Here is an 18,862-nt window from a genome sequence, read left to right on the forward strand (position 1 = left end):
CACAGCATTATCTATTGGCCATACTTAATGTTGGGACGCTGTGGCCTGGGTCAGCAGGAGCCTAGAGGCACTAAAAGTGAATCTTAGTGTGCTCTGTGTATCAACAAGAAGATTATGTATTCTCCTAGGTCTGCTCACAAAGGGGCTTTCATATCTCTTTCTATTATTTTTTTTGGAAGCCCAATTCCAAATATTCCAGCAATCATTCTCTTCCCTTTTCTTTTTTACTTGTATAGTGCTAAATTTGCACAATTTGGCACTTTGTTTTATGCTATTTTACATTGTAGAATACTTCTATGTGTTAATCCTGTCTTCTCATATAAGTTCCTCCTAGCACAGGGCTCAAAAGTACAGAAACCACCTTCCTCCTTCAAATTTGAAACACCCAACTGTTTTCTCTTGCTGGGAAGACAGATTTGCACAATATTAAGAGCCATTGATGTGAAGGTCATAGAGAATGTAGGTAAACAACCAAGGGCTTGAAGTTCTTTTAAGCCTGGAGAAAATGCACATCTTGCCAAGGACTTAATACAAGGCTTTCTTCCATAACACGTTTACCAAAGCTGTCCACTAGGGGCACACAGAGAAGAGGCACCATAGGACTTTATTCTGCTTTCCTCTACCTTGAATAGCTTGACCCTCTACACTTCTGCATCTGAAACTATGCCCAGAAGCTCTAAGTGCAGCATTTTAGCAGATTTTCTGGACCTGTTTTGAGTATGAGGTTCTTTAAGAAGTCTGGTTCCAACTCAGATCCTGGACCAAGTGCAATAATCACTGATCCCTACATAAGACAGGAGACACTAAGCACAAATTTGTCTCCAGTAACTTTTCTTAGGACCCCAATTCTCAACAGCAAAAATAAAAATCCTCATTTTTGCTTCGATACATGGGGCAATGAGATTATTTCAAAATGGTTTACCAAACTAAAAAATGGTTCTTGGTTGTTTATTTATTCTGCTTAATCCTGTTTTCCTTCTTGCTTATGTAACTTGATAAAGCTGAAATAAATTATCCTTAAAAAAAATTTCTGTGTCTTAAGATGCCTAGAGGAAATTATGAGGAAGAGATCATTGCAAATAACAGTCTACACTATTCTGTCCAGGTAAAGATGTAAGAGGTGGCAAATAACAGCCACCAAGAAGCCTAACCACCATTATTCCCTAACTGGAAAGAAGAGGTAGAACTCAGCTTCTTGAGAACAATGCCCACATCTGTTGGAAGACCAATAGGCAGTTTGGATTATTTATTTGCTACATAGCTTTTGACTCCTTTGAGAAGACCTCAAATACCCTTTCTGAAATAACAATAGTCTTCTGGGCATAAACTGTAGCTCTTTGGATGGCTGGATTTAAGAAGGAGTTTCAGTCAGGTTTCCCAAACCAAAATTCAAGGTACTTTAAGTGGGGAGAATCAGTAAAGAAAGGTAGTACCTCTAAACAACATAAGGAGGAGAAAAGGCACGTGAAGAACATGATCTAGGGTTTTATAGCACGAACCTTTGCAATAACGTCCATCTGATGCCAGCTGGAATCCAGGTTTGCAAATACATTTAAAACTGCCATCTTCATTGATACACATTCCATTAAGGCACATGTTCCTTATGCTGCATTCATCCATATCTGAAAATACAAAACATACATTTTCTTATGACCAGAAGAGTAAGCTTACGAAGGAAACCAATCTGGATGAAAATAATTCTGTTTCTTCATATTTCTTTCTTTTTGTTATTACAGCCTAAGGCTAATTTTCATCCAAATAAGATCATCTAAGGAAGGAGAAGATGGGACATATGAAATACATATCTCAAGTTCTTGAGTTTTGGCATGTGCATGCAAACTCTAGGGCTAGATGTATAGGTATATCTATTTATAAAATTTGACTCCATAGAAGTTATCAGGGTCCTTTTTAGGAATAATAGTTTACAAACTGAAAAATGTGCTAATAGCCTAGTGGGTATATTTATTTCACAGATTCATATTACTTCTAATGCTCTGAATATGAACATAAGTCAAAACTAAGATTAGTGGAATTCGAAATGTATTTAGGCTACATCCTAATTCTTTTAAAGATGAAAACCAGAAGATAACTTGTAGTTTGAAGCAATTTTAAATAGGGGCAGGTAAAAAGTGGACTTTTAGAATACATGGCTCAACTACGGATTATAGCTGTGCCAGTGAACCTTTAAGATCCCTTAAACATTGGGGATGGTTGTTTAAATTCATCACTATGTTATTTTATTTGATATTAAAGCTGTCTTGGGAGGCACTTGCTCTTTTAGACACAGTGTTTTCACTTACAGGCTTTAGAAAGACCAAAGTGATTTATTATATATACATATCTTAGATATATATATTATATATATTAGACATATATAATGTATTTTAAATATATATTATTTATATTTTAGATATATATTATTTATATTTAAATATGTATTTTATGAATATTATCTATCTATTACATATTCAGAAATACATATATACATAATATATATACACATATATTACATATACAGAAAATATATATAACATGTATTTTACATTATATCTATTTTAGATATATATTTCAGATACTAATTAGTAGCATTTTATTACTAGGCAGACACTTTAAACAAAAAGATTATAAACGGCTAGATAATACACGGACTTAGGTGTGTCCTATTTTTTAAAAATGTACAAATTCTGATTGTAAAAAATTAGAAAGTATGAAATTGTGCCACAGAAGTTTCATCACACCAGGGATCTTTAAATGGCAAGCTCTCCTAGCATATTAAAATGTTATTTGATTCACACAAACATAAATTAAGACATGAATATCATGGAAAATTAGGCTTCCCTCCCAGATAAAATATATAAAACATATTTGATACTTTGACATTTCACTCATTATTTGGTCTTGTTAAAGACCCCTGATATTGAAACTGCAATGGAAGGAGAGGACTAACATTAGTATACTATTATTACCTTCACAGTTCTTCCCATCTCGTGTAACGTGAAAGCCCGCATTACACACGCAATGAAAACTGCCATCTGTGTTGATGCAGCGTCCATTATTGCAGATCCGGCCATTCTGTAAACACTCATCAATGTCTAAAATCAAAGTTTAAAAAGAAGAAATAGCTTTATTTAGGGGAGTTAAAATTATTTTATTTCCCCCTCCCTCCATTTGCAAACTCATGATCTTGGCTTTTGGTTTTAATTACTTAATAATATTCTCCAACATAAATTGGTTATCAAATAATGTGATATTTAGGGTTATCAGAGTTGAAAAGACATGATAAAAAACCTGTATAATTGCATTAGATGTAACTCTAATTTCTAATAAGACTCCTTAAATCCGAAGTCTGTAAACAAAATAGATTATTCTTCACCATTTTCCAAGCACATCTATTTAACCAGTATAAATCACTATTTATACTGAAATTTGGCTGGCATCTTTAAACACATAATTTTAAAAGACATATTTTATAGCTATCTCAGAACAATACAACATATGCTATTTTTTTAAACAATCACCTTAATTGTGCCTGAAAACCATCAATCACATCTCTAAAATGTCCATCTTCCTTATACCAATTCTGGTTTACGTGCAGGGTTACTGCTGATAGATTCTTAGTCTTTTAAAAAACAACTTTATGAGTATTCTACCAACCAAATAAAATATTGATTCTATGAGGGTATTTTTCCTTTTTTTCTATTGTGGTTAATATTATGCCAAGGTACACAACAGAGCTTGACACGGAAGTGTTAAAATAACAATAACTGAAACAACCTGTATCTGATTTCTCCCTTAAATATTAACAATCTGCCCAAAGTGGATAGCATGGTGCCCTGGATTATCTGTTTCTCTCAGTTTCTAGAAGCTACAAACCTGGATAAACATCAAAGAGGATGAACACAAACCTCTTTGTCTACACAGGCACACAATCACTTCCAGGGCTTATTCCCAGAAGACAGGGACCAAGAAACTATGTGGAGTTGGATGGGAGCATTCCTATCTATGCAGAGTTGAGGTCACATTTGTCTGAGTATAAGTGCCCTAAATATCCCCTGAACAATGAGCACGTGCGTTCATGGCACGTCAGTTACTCTGACTGTTTACCCTGTGTCTGTGTGGTGTCTTGTGGTTGGCCCTCAGATGCACTTTCTTTCTGGGCAGATCCTGCAGTGGTTTCCACACAAGTCATTGGACGAGCTGAGGCAGTCTGGGCTTTTCTTCTGTCTGATCTTTGTGCCAACAACCTACGATCTTTTTCTCTCTCGTTTATTTCTTAATCCTTGCTAAAAATCAGACTTGCTCCACACTCAAAAAAAATGGTAAAAACCACATATTCTTGAGCAGACTTTTTTTTTTAAGGATCCTATAATTTTTTGAGGCCCAAGGTTAAAATAAACAGGATAAAAAGTTCATATTTTTCTCTCTTCCTCAATTTCAGAATGTCATGGGGTTCCCCATTGCCCTATAAGACAAATTTAAAGCTTGTCATTCAAAGTTCTCCTCTACTGTGTTTCTGCCCATCCTTCTATCCCCTTCTACTCGGCCCCTCACTTACTTCCCAGCTATGTGCACAGCCTTTTGGACCATTCTGTGGCAACTTTCATCAGCAAAATAATGTGAGCACATTCTCAACTTCTTATTTGCAGGATAACCTTAGTGCTAGCTCTTAAAGAAGGCAGTGCTTTAAGTATTCAGGTCATCCTCAGTCTCCAATACTAACTCTCAGATTGATAACAACCACATACATGAGTTTATACTGGCTGGTCCTTGCCCCAGCTGAGTGCTCTCAATAACCACCTCTCTTTGCTTATTTAACAGTGCAGTCTCTGGACATTGATTTCATTTTATTTTCTGTTATTGCAAAATGCCTAGCATGCTATTTGTACATGTTAATTATTTTAAACAATAGTCATAATATTAAGAAGGTTCTCAACTCAGTTATGTGTTCAACCTATCCATATTTATAATTAATTAATAGAAATGTTAGTGAGTTCAAAGTCCTTGTTCCAGTTTTTTTCTGCTTAAAATGGTCATTTATATGTAGTGCACTAAAATACACTGGTGGCAAGAAATCTCTACGTGAGAACAAAATTCATAAATTTTGAAGCCAGTTCACTGATAAAAATTAAAACTTCTATATGTCTTCAACTCATGAGGAGCTTTTGCTAAAAGAGGTAAATAAGATTAACTCTTGTCAATGGCTACCAATTTTCTAAAGTGATATAAACCTCGCTATCTTTTACTTAACTTTTAAAAAACTTTTAAGTTCAGGGATACATGTGCAGGTTTGTTAAATAGGTAAACTTCTGTCATGGGGGTTTGTTGTACAGATTATTTCATTACCCAGGTATTAAGCCTACTACCCATTGGTTATTTTTCCTGATCCTCTCCCTCCTCCAACCCTCCACCCTCCAATAGGCCCCGGTGTGTGTTGGTCCCTTCTATGTGTCCATGTGTCACCATTTAGCTCCCACTTAAAAGTGAGAACATGCAGTATTTGGTTTTCTGTTCCTATGTTAGTTTACTAACTATAATGACCTCCGGCTCCATCCATGTCCCTGCAAAGGACATGATCTCATTCTTTTTTATGGCTGCATAATATTCCATGGTGTACATGTACTACATTTTCTTTATCCAGTCTATCATTGATGGGCCCTTTTATTTAACTTTAACAGAGTATTTGCTTGTTTTTTTTTTCTGTCTTTACTGAATTAATGATACAGTTCATTTTGTGCTTAATTTAGAGATAGAGATGGAGATAGATGTTTGGGCTCCCTGACAGTGATCATTGTATCTTATTTATTTCTGTTTTAGAAACTTAGTACATAAGAGTCATTTAATAAAAGGCATATTGGGTGGCTTAATAAATTAGTTAATAAACCTGATGGGAAATTTTTTATGAGGGGACATTTATAGCAGTGCTTCGCAAACTTCAATGTACATACAGATTGCTGGGGGATCTTGTTAAAATATAGATTCTGCAATAGTATGTCTGTGGTGGAACCTGAGATTCTGCCTTTCCAAGCAGCTCTAGGAGATGCTGTTGCTGACCACACTAAAAAGCAGCAAGGGCTTAGAGTGACATCCCTATCTTTTAGAACTTTCCATTAAGAAATTAATTGCACATAATTTCAACTGAAATTTTCCTCAGTTGCTGTGTCATAAAGGACAATCCCACTCTCTACTTCTCAGATGAAAACTTAAGAGGCAATAATAGTGACGAGACAACAATACTGAAAATAAGATTTTCCTTCAGGCATAGACGCATCTTATAAAATAACTTCAATGCTTGCCAGATTTTATGACACTGTCTTTCAGAATGACAATAGGTGGAACTAAGTTCAAAAAAGCCATGGGACTATATTAGTCTCTTCCGGCATGGGTTATTTAAACTCCATGGAACTCCTTTGAAGCCAACCCCCAGTTAGCATATATGTCCCACATTCCACGTCAGGAGCCAGGACCATACCTCGGCATTCTGTCCGCGTGAGTGTGCTCTGATATCCAGCTCGGCACTGACAGGTGTACGAACCCTGGTTGTTAATACACTCACCACCAGCACAGGGGTTTTTCTCACATTCATCAACATCTGCAAAGCACAATGTATTTTAGTGCAAAATTACATAGCAATATCTCATAATTCTAAGACTTTCTGGGTTCCTTTTATACATATAAAACATTTTCCTTTTGAGAAATAAATAACATAATAAAAGGATCTTTTTTCTTTCCACTACAATATGTCATTAGCCATTTGAAGACTGGTTGAGCAGTTAAAGTGTATTATTTTCATGTGTCATTTTGCAGAGAAAAATTCCAAACATGTAGCAACTCAACAATTTGATCTAATAAACATTTTTTCTTCCTTGAGTCTGATCTAAGAGAACCAAACAGACTAACATTTCAGAAGTGGCTTCTGGATAGGATTCCAAGTATCTCCTGAAGCTCTGTTTTTTTCCAATAAAAAGAAGGTCTAACCATATCCAAGCATTCCCTGCTGAGTTCCACTAAAATGTTAGAACAAAACATGAAGCAACTGTTGTTTAAAGGGCAGTTCTCAATCACCACAGAGTCTCCCCCATCCCCAGATGTGTTCAATACACAGGCTCACACTAGTTTTACAGTCACTTAGAATTATCAGTGCATTTAGAGATAAACTGGTTTATATGACCCTACTTGTAAACAAGAGGAAGCTAAAATTTAGCAAAGATAACCCACTTGTCCACATGCTTCTTAGTGCCAGATACAGATTTGACCTCACATTCCGCAACCCTCAGTTAGATGTTCCCACTTCTACTCAGCTCTGGATGACCTCTAGAAGGGGTGTTCATATCATCAGGAAATTAAATAGTTTGGGAAAGTAAGAACTAATCATTTCTGACAAATCATAAATTTATAATTATAAAATTAGAATTCATAACAGAACTAAGAGGTGAACTTATTTTAAAAACAAGTTGATAGGAGCTGAGTGTTCTTATCCAATCCAAAAATTGATTATTCTTTCATTACATTTCCTCCCTTCACCAGCTTAAATGCCTCATCAGCAATTTAAACTTTCTTTCTTCCATTTAAAATAACTAGTCTAAGAGAGTTGGTAAGCTACACATTTAGACTAGTATAATGTGCAAAATTCCATAATTTGGGGATATTTTTAACGCTTTCTTTTAATGGTAGGGCTTTTGGTAGGGTGTCTTAAATTGGAGTTACCAGAAATGAATTGAGTATCTTTTACAATGAAAGTTAAAAGTAATTTTAATAGGCAGAATAATGACCTCCCAAATATGCTCATGTCTTAATTCCCAGAACCTATGGATATGTTATATAGCTAGCAAAGGGGAATTAAAGTTGTAGATGGAATTAAGGTTGCTAATCAGTGATCTTGAGATGGAGAGTCTCCTGGATTATACAGGTGGCCAAATGCAGTCACAAATATCCTTAAATGTGGAAGAGGGAATTGCAAGAGAGAGCCAGAGAGAGACAAAGAGATTTGAAGATGCAACACTGCTGGCTTTGAAAATGGAGGAAGGGGTCATGAGCTAAGGACACAGGCAGCTGCTAGTAGCTGCAAAAGGCAAAGAGATGGATTCCTCCCAAGAGCCACCAAAAGGAAGACAGCCCTCCCAACACCTGGATGTTAGCCCAGTAAGACTTCTGTTGGACTACTAACCTACAGAGCTGAAAGATAATTTAAATTTATATTGTATTAAGCCACCAAGTTTGGGGCAAGTTGTTACAGCAGCAATAGAAAACCAGTAGAGTCAAGGAACAGAATTACAACAGACCCTTGGTGCCAACCTAGGATGGATCACGTACCAATACACTCCCCACGGAGGTCCAGCTGGAACCCTTTGTTGCACTCACACCGGTAACTCCCAGGAGTTGGAATGCAGCGTCCATTTTGACAGAGATAGCGGACCAACTGGCAGTAATCAGTAACGTTTACTGGCAGCACCCCTAGAAGAACATTAAGCCCCATTAAAATTATTTTAACTATGGTATCTTTCATCAGTACTTAATCTGACAATAATGAACAAGATGTTGAATCAGAAACGAAAGAGGATACTCTTTGGGCAAAGGTCGTCTGGTGACAACAGAGCATATTTCCACCCTGCCAACAGAGATCACATTGCACTGTGAGCACCGGGGAGCTCACAACCCAGCTGCAGCCTGCTTTTCTCTGCCCTCTTCACCACCTCACTCTCAAACCTCTAGTTTGCAGAAATAACAAAGGCAGAGAGATATTGCTATTGAACTACTTATAAAACTGCCTTGCAAGCTCTATAACCTAAAGTCTAATTTTATACCTCCTCTATTAATCCTTTCTGTGAATCAGATTTAACTATCGCCCATAACTCTCCCATAGTTGCCTGAAAACACCAATAACAAAAGGACATTAATCTCTGGCGAATAGGAATCCTCCCGTTTTTCTCTATGCAATAGGAAAATTGAGACATACATATGATATAGATATAGATAACATTATGTAAACCAAAAATTAATATAACAATTTACAAACTTATTTAATGACTAAAGCAGCATAAATAAATAATAAAAAATGTTAACTTGAACAATGCAAGAAAAATAACTAGATGATTTTTGAATTCTTACTTGGTGGCTCCCGAGATGGATACAGATATTCCACTGGTGGTCGAGGGACCGGAATTTGAGGTCCAGGAGGAAAGCCAGGAGGAACAGGGAGAACTGGAGGAATGGGGCCAAGGGGTGGGGGAGGATATTCTGGTCTCCCAGGAATTACCATAGGAACAGAGCACAGCTTGTTGAAATCCTCTAGAAAAACACAACAAAACAAAACACAACAGCTGAGCTGTAGCTTATGATCATAGGCCCACAGAAGTCATCCTTATTTTTTTAAAGATATTTTTGAATAAAATTGATCCTCAAAATTCACAGGTCAACTGGAGAAAAGAAAAAGAACCAACTGACTGGATTCCCATTTTTAATACCTGCAGCAGCAACCACTCTGGAACAATAATTCAAATCCAAAATCATGTTCCTCCCAAAACCTCAGAGTCTTTATCTGTATCAAAATTCACCTCATGGAAAACATAAAAGTACTACTTTCTCCATCCAGTCCCACCTGTGGATCCCACAGGGCTCTACAGAATACATTAAAAAATTTGGATTTTATTTTATGCGCAGTGCAAAACCACTGGATGTCTTCAACGGGGGTGGGACATGATCAGATGACCATTTTCAGAAGATCATGCTTACGATTACAACATATGAAGAACATTACTGCGGGGAGGCAAGGCTGTTGCAGAAGACCAAGGGGGAGATGATGATGTCTGGACGGGGGAGTCAGTGATTGAATCGGACAGAAGTGGACAAATCTGAAGCACATTTTAGAGATAAATGTATAGTGTTCAGTGAAGTACATTTTTGAGATAAATGTATAGTGCTCAGTGAAGTAGTAAGTGTCAGAGCTCAGGACACAAGAAGTCAAGAATGACTCCTAGTTTTCTGGTTGAGCAATTGGGTGAATGTTGGTGCCCTTGCCTGGACGGGAAAAATCATGGTGATAGCAGGTTTGGTGGGTAGAAACCAAGTTCCATTTTGAACATAGGAGTTTTGAGATATCAGACATCCAAGTGGAGCTATCACTTCGCAGTTGTAAAAGACAGTGTGAAGCTTAGACGAATCAAGGCTAGACGTGAGTTTCAGAGTCATCAGTACAGAGAGGTGATACTCAAAGCCATGGGGATGGATGAGCTCATGTAAGAGTGGTGTGGAAGGGGAAGAGAAGGGAGTGCAAAGACAGAACCCTGAAGAATACTGATTCGTAAAAGAAAGCAATATCAATGGAGAAGTGGCCCATAAGGGAGGAGAAACACCAAGGGGTGTGGGTCTGGTATGAATGCTGCATAGTGACCCTCTGACTGAGGACATCCTGACTTCATCATCTGCTTCCCTATGATTCTACATTTTTAGGATGATTACTATTTTTCACAGTGTCAGGTCTTTATCAAATAAATCATCTTCAGGTTTCCACACATTTGTTCTGGGCTTCCAAAAAGGTGTTTTTAAGCAGTATCCAGGTTTCCAAGGATATATTTATTTTATTTACTTTCATGTTGCCTACAAATAGCCATGTTTTTTCATAGTTCCCTTCTATAAGTAACCTATGTGACTTAAATTTCATTTTTTTCCTCTTTTGCTAGGATTTTGGTAATTTTATTTTCACAGTTGTACAGTGATTTTCTCATAGATACCTTCTATGCTAGTTTCAGCCATTAATAGAAATTAGACTAATATTTTTCTTTTCCTTACAGACTAAAATTTAACTTATTTTCAGACAGTAATAGGTCTTACTGAAATGCATTCATATTTCAACCTCATGTGACATTCTGCCAATTTACATGAGGTTAAATAGGAAAGTACTGTTGGTACTTTCTGGTCCATTTCTAAAATTTCTTCATTCATATTTGACATTTCCATCTCAGGTCAAGTTTATGTTTTCAGAGAATTCTCTTACAGCATTTTAATTACGATTTCACTGGAATTTCAAATTACAGAGATACTGATGTACTTGAATGTTTTTGTAAAGGAATTCTATGTTGTTCATGCTTCCCTGACTCAAGATGTCTCAATCCTGTTTGTCAACCAACAGTGACTCTTCCTATAGATTTATCATCTGTACGTGCCATATCCACCATTCCCTGGGAACCTGCTCTCACCAAATTCCCACCACTAAGACTGTGTAGTCTTTGAAGTCAGGGATCATCTCTAACTCATGACTAGTTCCCACTCTCAGCCTTGCCCTGCAAATTGCACATAACAGGAATTCATTAACTATGTGTTAATTTTATTAAATGACAGTTACATTAAGGAACTCACTTTGCTTCCAAGCATTTGTAGGTACCAATTTGGCCTTTCTTTTTAAGACTTTTTGAATTTATATAAAAGAAATTGAATAGCTTATCAGCATTTCTGCTAATTAGGTGGGCATTTTACTTTAAGAATGCCATTAAATTCATCTTAACCTCTCTAGGAAAGTGTATCAGACTGAATCTGATATTTCTTCCTATTTTTTACAGATTTAGTAATCTTCTCATTGCCCCTTTACATTCAGGATCAGCAACGTGGGGCTAATTTTGTTAAGCTGATGTCCATCTTTCCTATCTCCACTTAACCCAAGATGATACTGATTTATTTTTTAAAGAGTGAAAAGCTGGCCAATCTAAAATCCTTCCTGCATCACTCTCTGTAAGAGCCCAGATCTCTGTAGCACCGGTACTGGAACATTTGGACAAACAAAAACCTACCTGCAAGTTATTTTGCTCTATAAATCTGTTTTGCCCAAGGCCTCTGAGGGCTGTGCATCTCTCAGTGGTATACCTGGGAGGACAGCTCCCTGTAAAGCCACACACAGGAACCTGGTCTTCTGCTCCAACTGTCCCAAAGTAGGTCTTCCTGCAGGCACCTAAACCTGCCCTAGTCCTCTTCTCTATTCAAAGCCTCAACACAGGAAGGAATACACATCAAAGCTGCTGATTCCTAAGTTAACATATGCATTTTAAAAGCCATTCTCCTGGTACCCAAGCCATGTCTTAGTAGGAAGTCATGTGCTTCTAAACAGTGATCTACTAAATGGTCCCCTACTGGACTCAGGAAGGTAAACTTCATCTATGTATTTGTTTATTTATGTATTAGTATTTTAATTGACAAGTAAAAATTGTATATATTCATTGTGCACAACGTGATGTTTTGAAATGTGCTCAATTGGTGGGAAAGATGTTGCCTAATAAGTTGCTCTCTGTATTTGAATGCCTCCTATAAGCAAGATTTTGCTAAATACTATGGAAGTGTAAAAAGCATGAGAAATATGAGACTACAATAATGAATGAGATATCCTAATGAGATTGATCAACCAGTAAAAGAGGAAGATGTGAACACACATATGGCACTCATGCCATAGTGATAGTACCAGCCAGAACCACGGGAGCACAAGGAAGAAGGGAGCACTTCCAGCTGCAGGTACCTCGGGATATTCATGGATTAGGTCATGTTTGAGCAGATCCTTAACAAGAAAAGAGGATATACAACAGGCAAGGATGGCAGGAGTAGGGAGAAAGAGCCTGAACTGGCAAGAAGTTTTAGAAAAAAAGCCAACTTGAATTCAGAAATGCTCGGATTGGGTGCAATGAAAACTCAATCATATAATTTAAACTACTATAAAGAACAAGAATTAAAAAGATGAACTGGGATTAGATTTGGGACTCTAAATGCTGTGCTAAGTAGCAAATGTTCTTTGCAAGAAATGGAGTGAATTGGCCACTAAATATTGCCTGAGTTCATCCTGGGGAAATATTTTTGGACATCTTTCTCGACTAACGAAAGTGTGCTGTATTTATGTATTTGTTTAGTTATGTATTTTTAAACTAACAAATAAAAATTGTATGCATTCATTGTGTACAACATGGTGTTTTGAAATAGGCTCAATTAGTCAAAAGGTGTCTCCTTTTTCTCCTCTAGACACAATTTTTTAAACTGAACTTCACTGACTCATACTTTGGGAAAGGTACATGGCAATGGTGGATTTCAGAGACTAGTTAGGAGACTACTGGAACAGTCCAGACTAGAGAAAATATGCTTCTAATAGAAACAAAAAAATGGACAGATAAAAGAGATACTGTGAAGGAAAAAAAAAACAAGCAGGACTTAGCAGGAAGGAAAGAGTCCAATGTTAGGAAAAAGGAAATGTGTCTCCTGAACAACTTACCTGAAAAATTCTGAAAGCTGAGTTTTACTCTACTGAGCTTTTGAGTACTCCATGAGAGCCATTAAGTACTAAAATGAGAATAAGTACTTCCCCAAAAGGTTTCTGTTTAGTAGTAATAAGCCAGCTAAGTAAAAAGCAGTACCTGAAAACAGTACTCTTTGTACAGACCCCTTTTTTTTCCCTGTGCATTTTCTAGGGAAATTTCCCTGGATGTCATCTCTTATATTTCCTGGAGACTACTCATTTACCCAAGTTTCCATTACATCTGCATCATGCACATTGCCACTGGGCTTGTGAGGGCTGGGATGGGATATTCTGCAGATAACTGGAAGGGCTCTTACCGGTTGCTCTGATGGGACACATCTCAGGGGCGACAGTGACCCCTGGAGACCAGCATCGGCCGGCATCACAGCAGCACTGCATTTTGGTTATGGACTGTGGCAGCTGGTTAGAGCAGCGCCCGTTTGTCAGAGCTGTGTAACAGTATCCTGGGCGAACATCTGAGGACAAAGAAACACATACACACACACATCGCTGAGATAATACTTGTAACAACACTCCCCTGCCCGAGCAGCTCCATACTTCACACTTGGGCTACGGCAGGATTAACTCACACCTCTGCCCCCCGGAAGGGAAGCTGTGAGCGCTGCACAGGAACAGTGCTCAGTCAGAAATCCCTGGTCTCACACCTTTTGCCCCTGTGTGCTAGTGCACTTGGCTGAAGTCCCACATTCCATACCCAAGGTGGGAACGAATGATTAAAACCATGTGTGCCATAGGAAAAGAGAGACTAAGAAAATCACTAGCAGTGACAGTTAATTATTTATAAAGACATGTCTCTATGCTGAAGACAGACTGGGTTGTCCCTGGTTTCAAACTGCTTAATTCGAGCCATTTTACGAAAATATGTAAATCTATTTTAAAACAACATTTAGTCTACATTTCTAAAAGATCTTTCTTATTTTCCAGTCTGCAACTGTGAGAGTCAGACATAAGTTTTTGTTGTTGTTGTTATTTTTGAAGAATGAGCCACTTTGCATTTAGATTCAATGCTTATTAATCAAGATTTCCTTTTGTCTTAGGGCCCTAACAGATTTTATAAGGTACTAGTTATTTATAACTTCAAAATGGCACATGATTCCAAGTTCTTAGTCCTATAGGATACAATAGCTCTAGAAGGATTTTGTTGTTGTTTTTGGCAGAAAGTGTCTTCTCAAAGCAACATGGTAAGACGCATTTCTATATCACTTTTATTGAGTTACATCATGTCTAATTGTCATGACATCCGACACACTGCAGCACAGGCTCTGGGTTACCGAAAGAGTTTGTGGCATAGGAAAACCTAACTGCTCCATATGCCTTTGAGATATTACCATGAAACAGTGAAGGCAGGTAGCAAAATGCAAAACGCTTTTACTGCCTAACATGTGCTGAGGGTGTACCTCTCTTCAAGTAAACTATATCTCTACAGAGATCATATAAAATTAAATTTTGAAAAGCAAATAATATTGTCAATATGCTTGTTATTTAAAGCAGGGGTCTCTAACCCCCAGGGGCCCCAATCCCCAGTTCTGGTCTGTGGCGTGTTAGGAACTGGGCTGTACAGCACGGGGTGAGCGGCAGGTGAATGAATGAAGCTTCATCTGTATTTATAGCCACTCCCCATTGCTGGCATTACTGCCTGAGCCCCGCCTCTGTCAGATCAGTGGCAGCACTAGATTCTCATAGGATGGTGAACCCTATTGTGAACTATGCATGCGAGGGTTCTAGGTTGTGTGTTCCCAATGAGAATCTAATGCCTGATGATCTGCCAATGTCTCCCATCACCCTCAGATGGGACCATCTAATTGCAGGAAAACAAGCTCAGGGCTCCCATTGATCTACATTATGGTGAGTTGTATAATTACTTCATTATATATTACAATTTAATATATAATATTAAATTGTATTAATTTAATTAATTTAATATAATACACTTTATTGTGTATAATAAATTAATATTGTGTATTAATTTAATTAATTTAATATAATACACTTTATTGTTTATAATAAAGTGCACAATAAATGTAATGTGCTTGAATCATCCTGAAACCATTCTCTTCTCCCAGTCCATGGAAAAATTGTCTTCCACGAAACTAGTCCCTCGTGCCAAAAAGGTTGGGGACCACTGATTTAAAGGAATATAAGGGTTAAATCCTTTTGTAAAGCAAAGATCTTTCATAGCCAAAAATCCATCCCTGGGTTTCCTGTAAGTCTGAATATTAAATTTCAAGTTTTCTCAAAGAGGGTCATACCTGTAATTGTTATCATCTACATCATTCTTAAGAACACAAAGCCCTCATGTCTTGAGGTTTCAATAAATTAATAAAATGAAATAAAATAAAAACAAGGCTAATTTAGAAACATTTAAATTATTAACATCAAGTGAAGAAGACTAAAACCAACCTAGACAAACCATAAAAGAAAATTATGGGTCAGTTTTAAAGGATACAAGATTATTTCCGAAAAGTACTTAAAACCACTAGCCAGTATAAATGTGCTTTCCAGAATTTTTTTGTGGTTCCAGTTCCTGTACCTCTGGTCAGACTAATAGTTTCACCAAAGAGGCAGAACAAGTTTTATTCCAGCCTGGTCCAGGATAAACGGCTGGAGAGGGAGTATAGACAAGTATGCTCTCTGTGAAGCCTCAGGTGGTACCTCCCCCGTCAAGAGGGCAGAGAAATTGAACTTCCTACATTCTAATTTGTAATGCCTTAAAACCACTAATACTTTATATACTTGGGAATTAGTAAATACTTGGGGCATGGAAACCAAAGACTGTTCAGAATGGGAAGAGATATTCAAAACTGGCTTATATCCCAGCTTCAAATGAATTCGGTGGTCAAAACCCAGTGTGAACACTTGACCAAATTATGGAATTTGTACATATAATTTTCAGCATGGGCTATCTTTCAGAGCAAAACTAGGGCCTACAGTTGCCAATGACAAAAGCTTAATGGGCTAATGTCTATTATTTTGCAAATCAACTATGATACCATGTTATTGCCCATCTGGCTGACTTATATGTTAAATCAATGGATCACAAACTCTTGATCAAAATGGTGAATGTTGGGGGTAAAAAAAATTACAAATCAAGTTTGGGTTACTGGCAGTCCCTGATTTACAGATGGCACCTGCACATATAATAATAATTTTTCTAATTTATTTTTTTGCTGAAGAAGCACCTTTGTTAAAAATACACATTTATATAACTTATAATTTTAATGAAAACCTACAGGCTAATAAGTAAAGGAAGGAAAAAACTGAAAATTGGAAACCATTTGGAGTAAATGACCTCCAGGACACAACAGCCTGAAGTTTTTCACTTCGTTAGGCAGCAGTGCCACACCAAGGGTGGGGGGGGGGGGAACCGTTGTGGTGGTATGTCACTTTGTACAGAGGGTAAGGGGTGGCTGTAGAATAACTTGAAGACCTTCAGGAGTCAAGCTAAGGGGACATAAAGGGACACAGAAGGAACCACAAACACCTTCCATTTTAAATCTGCCCTGGCCAAGACATCTGGCGAAAAGGAGGAGGAAATCTCACTCTTTTCTCCCCTTTTGAATCACTTGGCCCTTATTCTCAGGACCCAGAAATCACATTATATCAAAGCAAATATATTATGGATTAAATAGGTGTTTGCAGGTCGTCTAGCCTGTCAACAGGCTTCTCCTAACCTGTCACGAACATGGTTGTGTACAACCAGGAGTTAGGAGTTGTGAGGCTCAAACTAGGGAAAGGACATCTTTATGACTCCTAAGAGTCGAAGAGAGAGAACACAACAATATAGAAAGACAACCCTACAGGCAGTATTACAAATGCCACAGGAAGATCACAGAACAACAAATAAAATAATACTAAAAGAGCTTAGAACACAAAGGGAGCTCGGGGCTGGGAGGTCTGAGAGTCTCAGAATGTGGTGGCAGCAGGTGACAGTTGGAATTTTACGGTTAGAAGAAATGTGCACGGAAGATACTGCATACCACTATCTACATAGGAGGTTTTCTATTGATGAGACCTACTCATTCCAAACAACTGTCTTACGAACAAGCCTTGGATTTGTTTATACTGTCAGGGGCTATTTGTATTTTCTCATCACTACGGATAATTTTGGGGGTCTCTGTTGCTTACCATGGAGGGAAATAGGAGCACCAGAAGGCAGAAAGGTCACTTGGATCATTTTGTATGACAAGTTTCTAATTATGGGCACAACAGAGTTGCAAAGAAGAAACGGGGCTTGCCTAGGGATCTGGCAAGAAAGAGTGAACTGCATCCAGAGTTGAGGGGTAGAAGGCAAAATGAGGGAAATCTGGGCTGTGCACTCAGGTCACGGTGGAATCCCAGATCCCTCTCTCACTACCCACTTAAACTATTGGGCCATTATTTATCTAACCTCTCTCAATCTCAGCTGCTTCCCATCTACAATACTGCTGTGAAATGAACATCAAGTCAGATAATTTACATAAAACACCTCATACCCTGTGATCCATGAATCTTAGTTCCCTTCCATTCCTCCTTTGTAAAAAGTTAGTATGGATACATTTGATAAAAAGAAAATAACTTTTAAAATGTGAACCATCTGATATGTAAATATGTCTTAATCCTCATGTAGTTTGAAGCTCTCTTAAAATCCTTAAATATCAGACTGTGCACTTTGGAACTTGAATTTTAATCTAGAACATTGCACTTTTAAAGAAGTCTTAACAATTATTAAATCCAGCAGCTGTCAAATCTATTTTTTTTTTTTCAGATGAAGTCTCGTTCTATCGCCCAGGCTGGAGTGCAGTGGCGTGATCTCAGCTCACTGGAACCTCCACCTCCTGGCTTCCAGTGATTCTCCTGCTTCAGCCTCCTGAGTAGCTGGGATTACAGGCGCCCACCACGACGCCTGGCAAATTTTTGTATTTTTAGTAGAGACAGGGTTTCACCATGTTGGCCAGGCTGGTCTTGAACTCCTGACCTGACTGAGGCAAACTGCCCGCCTCGGCCTCCCAACGTGCTGGGATTACAGGCGTGAGCTACTGCGCCCAGCCAAATCTATTTTTTAAACAATAGAACCCCTGATTTAATTGATACCTGACATGGAAGTCTAACACTCACAGCAGATAAAGTGAAATTGCTATGCCTAGAATGTGTGTGGGAGTGTGGGGGGACAAGAGCCCTTCCCACTCAGCTCTCTCCCTTTTCTCTGTGCCCTCCGCAATCCCTGCAGCCCTGGAGGGCTTTGAAACACTTGAAGGATCCACTGGACACAGACTGAAAACCACTAATTTCTAAGTCCTAATGGAAAACTACCGAGGGTTTGAGCAAGAGTGTTATTTAATTGAAGCACTATTTTAGGAAGATAAATCTGACAAGATGGATTGTAGAGAAGCCAAGAAGCAGGGAGACCAATGAAGAGATTATTGAAAAAATTCAGGCCAAATTAACATAGGTTCTGGGGAATGACTGAAAGTGGGGGTAAAAAGAGAGAGACACCTGGGATGGCTTCAAGGTTTAATGCTGCTCGACTGCAACATTAATTAATAGACTGAAGATATCTGTAAGGTCTCCTGGATCATCCCTCTTTTATGGGAGGCAAAACGT

At 37.9% G+C, this 18,862-nt stretch overlaps 1 protein-coding gene across 2 annotated transcripts in view; it reads right to left on the reverse strand.

Annotated features, from left to right (window-relative positions):
- The window catches only part of FBN1 (fibrillin 1), a 235,420-nt gene that overhangs the window by 97,424 nt on the left and 119,134 nt on the right, over positions 1 to 18,862 (reverse strand). For both annotated transcript variants that reach the window (XR_008539304.2, XM_001149266.6), the window contains exons 10-15: positions 13,579 to 13,737; positions 9,106 to 9,285; positions 8,311 to 8,451; positions 6,470 to 6,589; positions 2,967 to 3,092; positions 1,500 to 1,622 (exon numbers count right to left, since the gene is read on the reverse strand). Coding sequence is in view for 1 of the 2 variants with exons in the window: in XM_001149266.6 (XP_001149266.4) it covers positions 1,500 to 1,622; positions 2,967 to 3,092; positions 6,470 to 6,589; positions 8,311 to 8,451; positions 9,106 to 9,285; positions 13,579 to 13,737 (849 nt within the window). In the remaining variant the exon portion in view is untranslated. The remainder of the gene's footprint in view (positions 1 to 1,499; positions 1,623 to 2,966; positions 3,093 to 6,469; positions 6,590 to 8,310; positions 8,452 to 9,105; positions 9,286 to 13,578; positions 13,738 to 18,862) is intronic.

Source organism: Pan troglodytes, chromosome 16 (assembly GCF_028858775.2).
Source record: "Pan troglodytes isolate AG18354 chromosome 16, NHGRI_mPanTro3-v2.0_pri, whole genome shotgun sequence".
NCBI lineage: Eukaryota > Metazoa > Chordata > Mammalia > Primates > Hominidae > Pan > Pan troglodytes.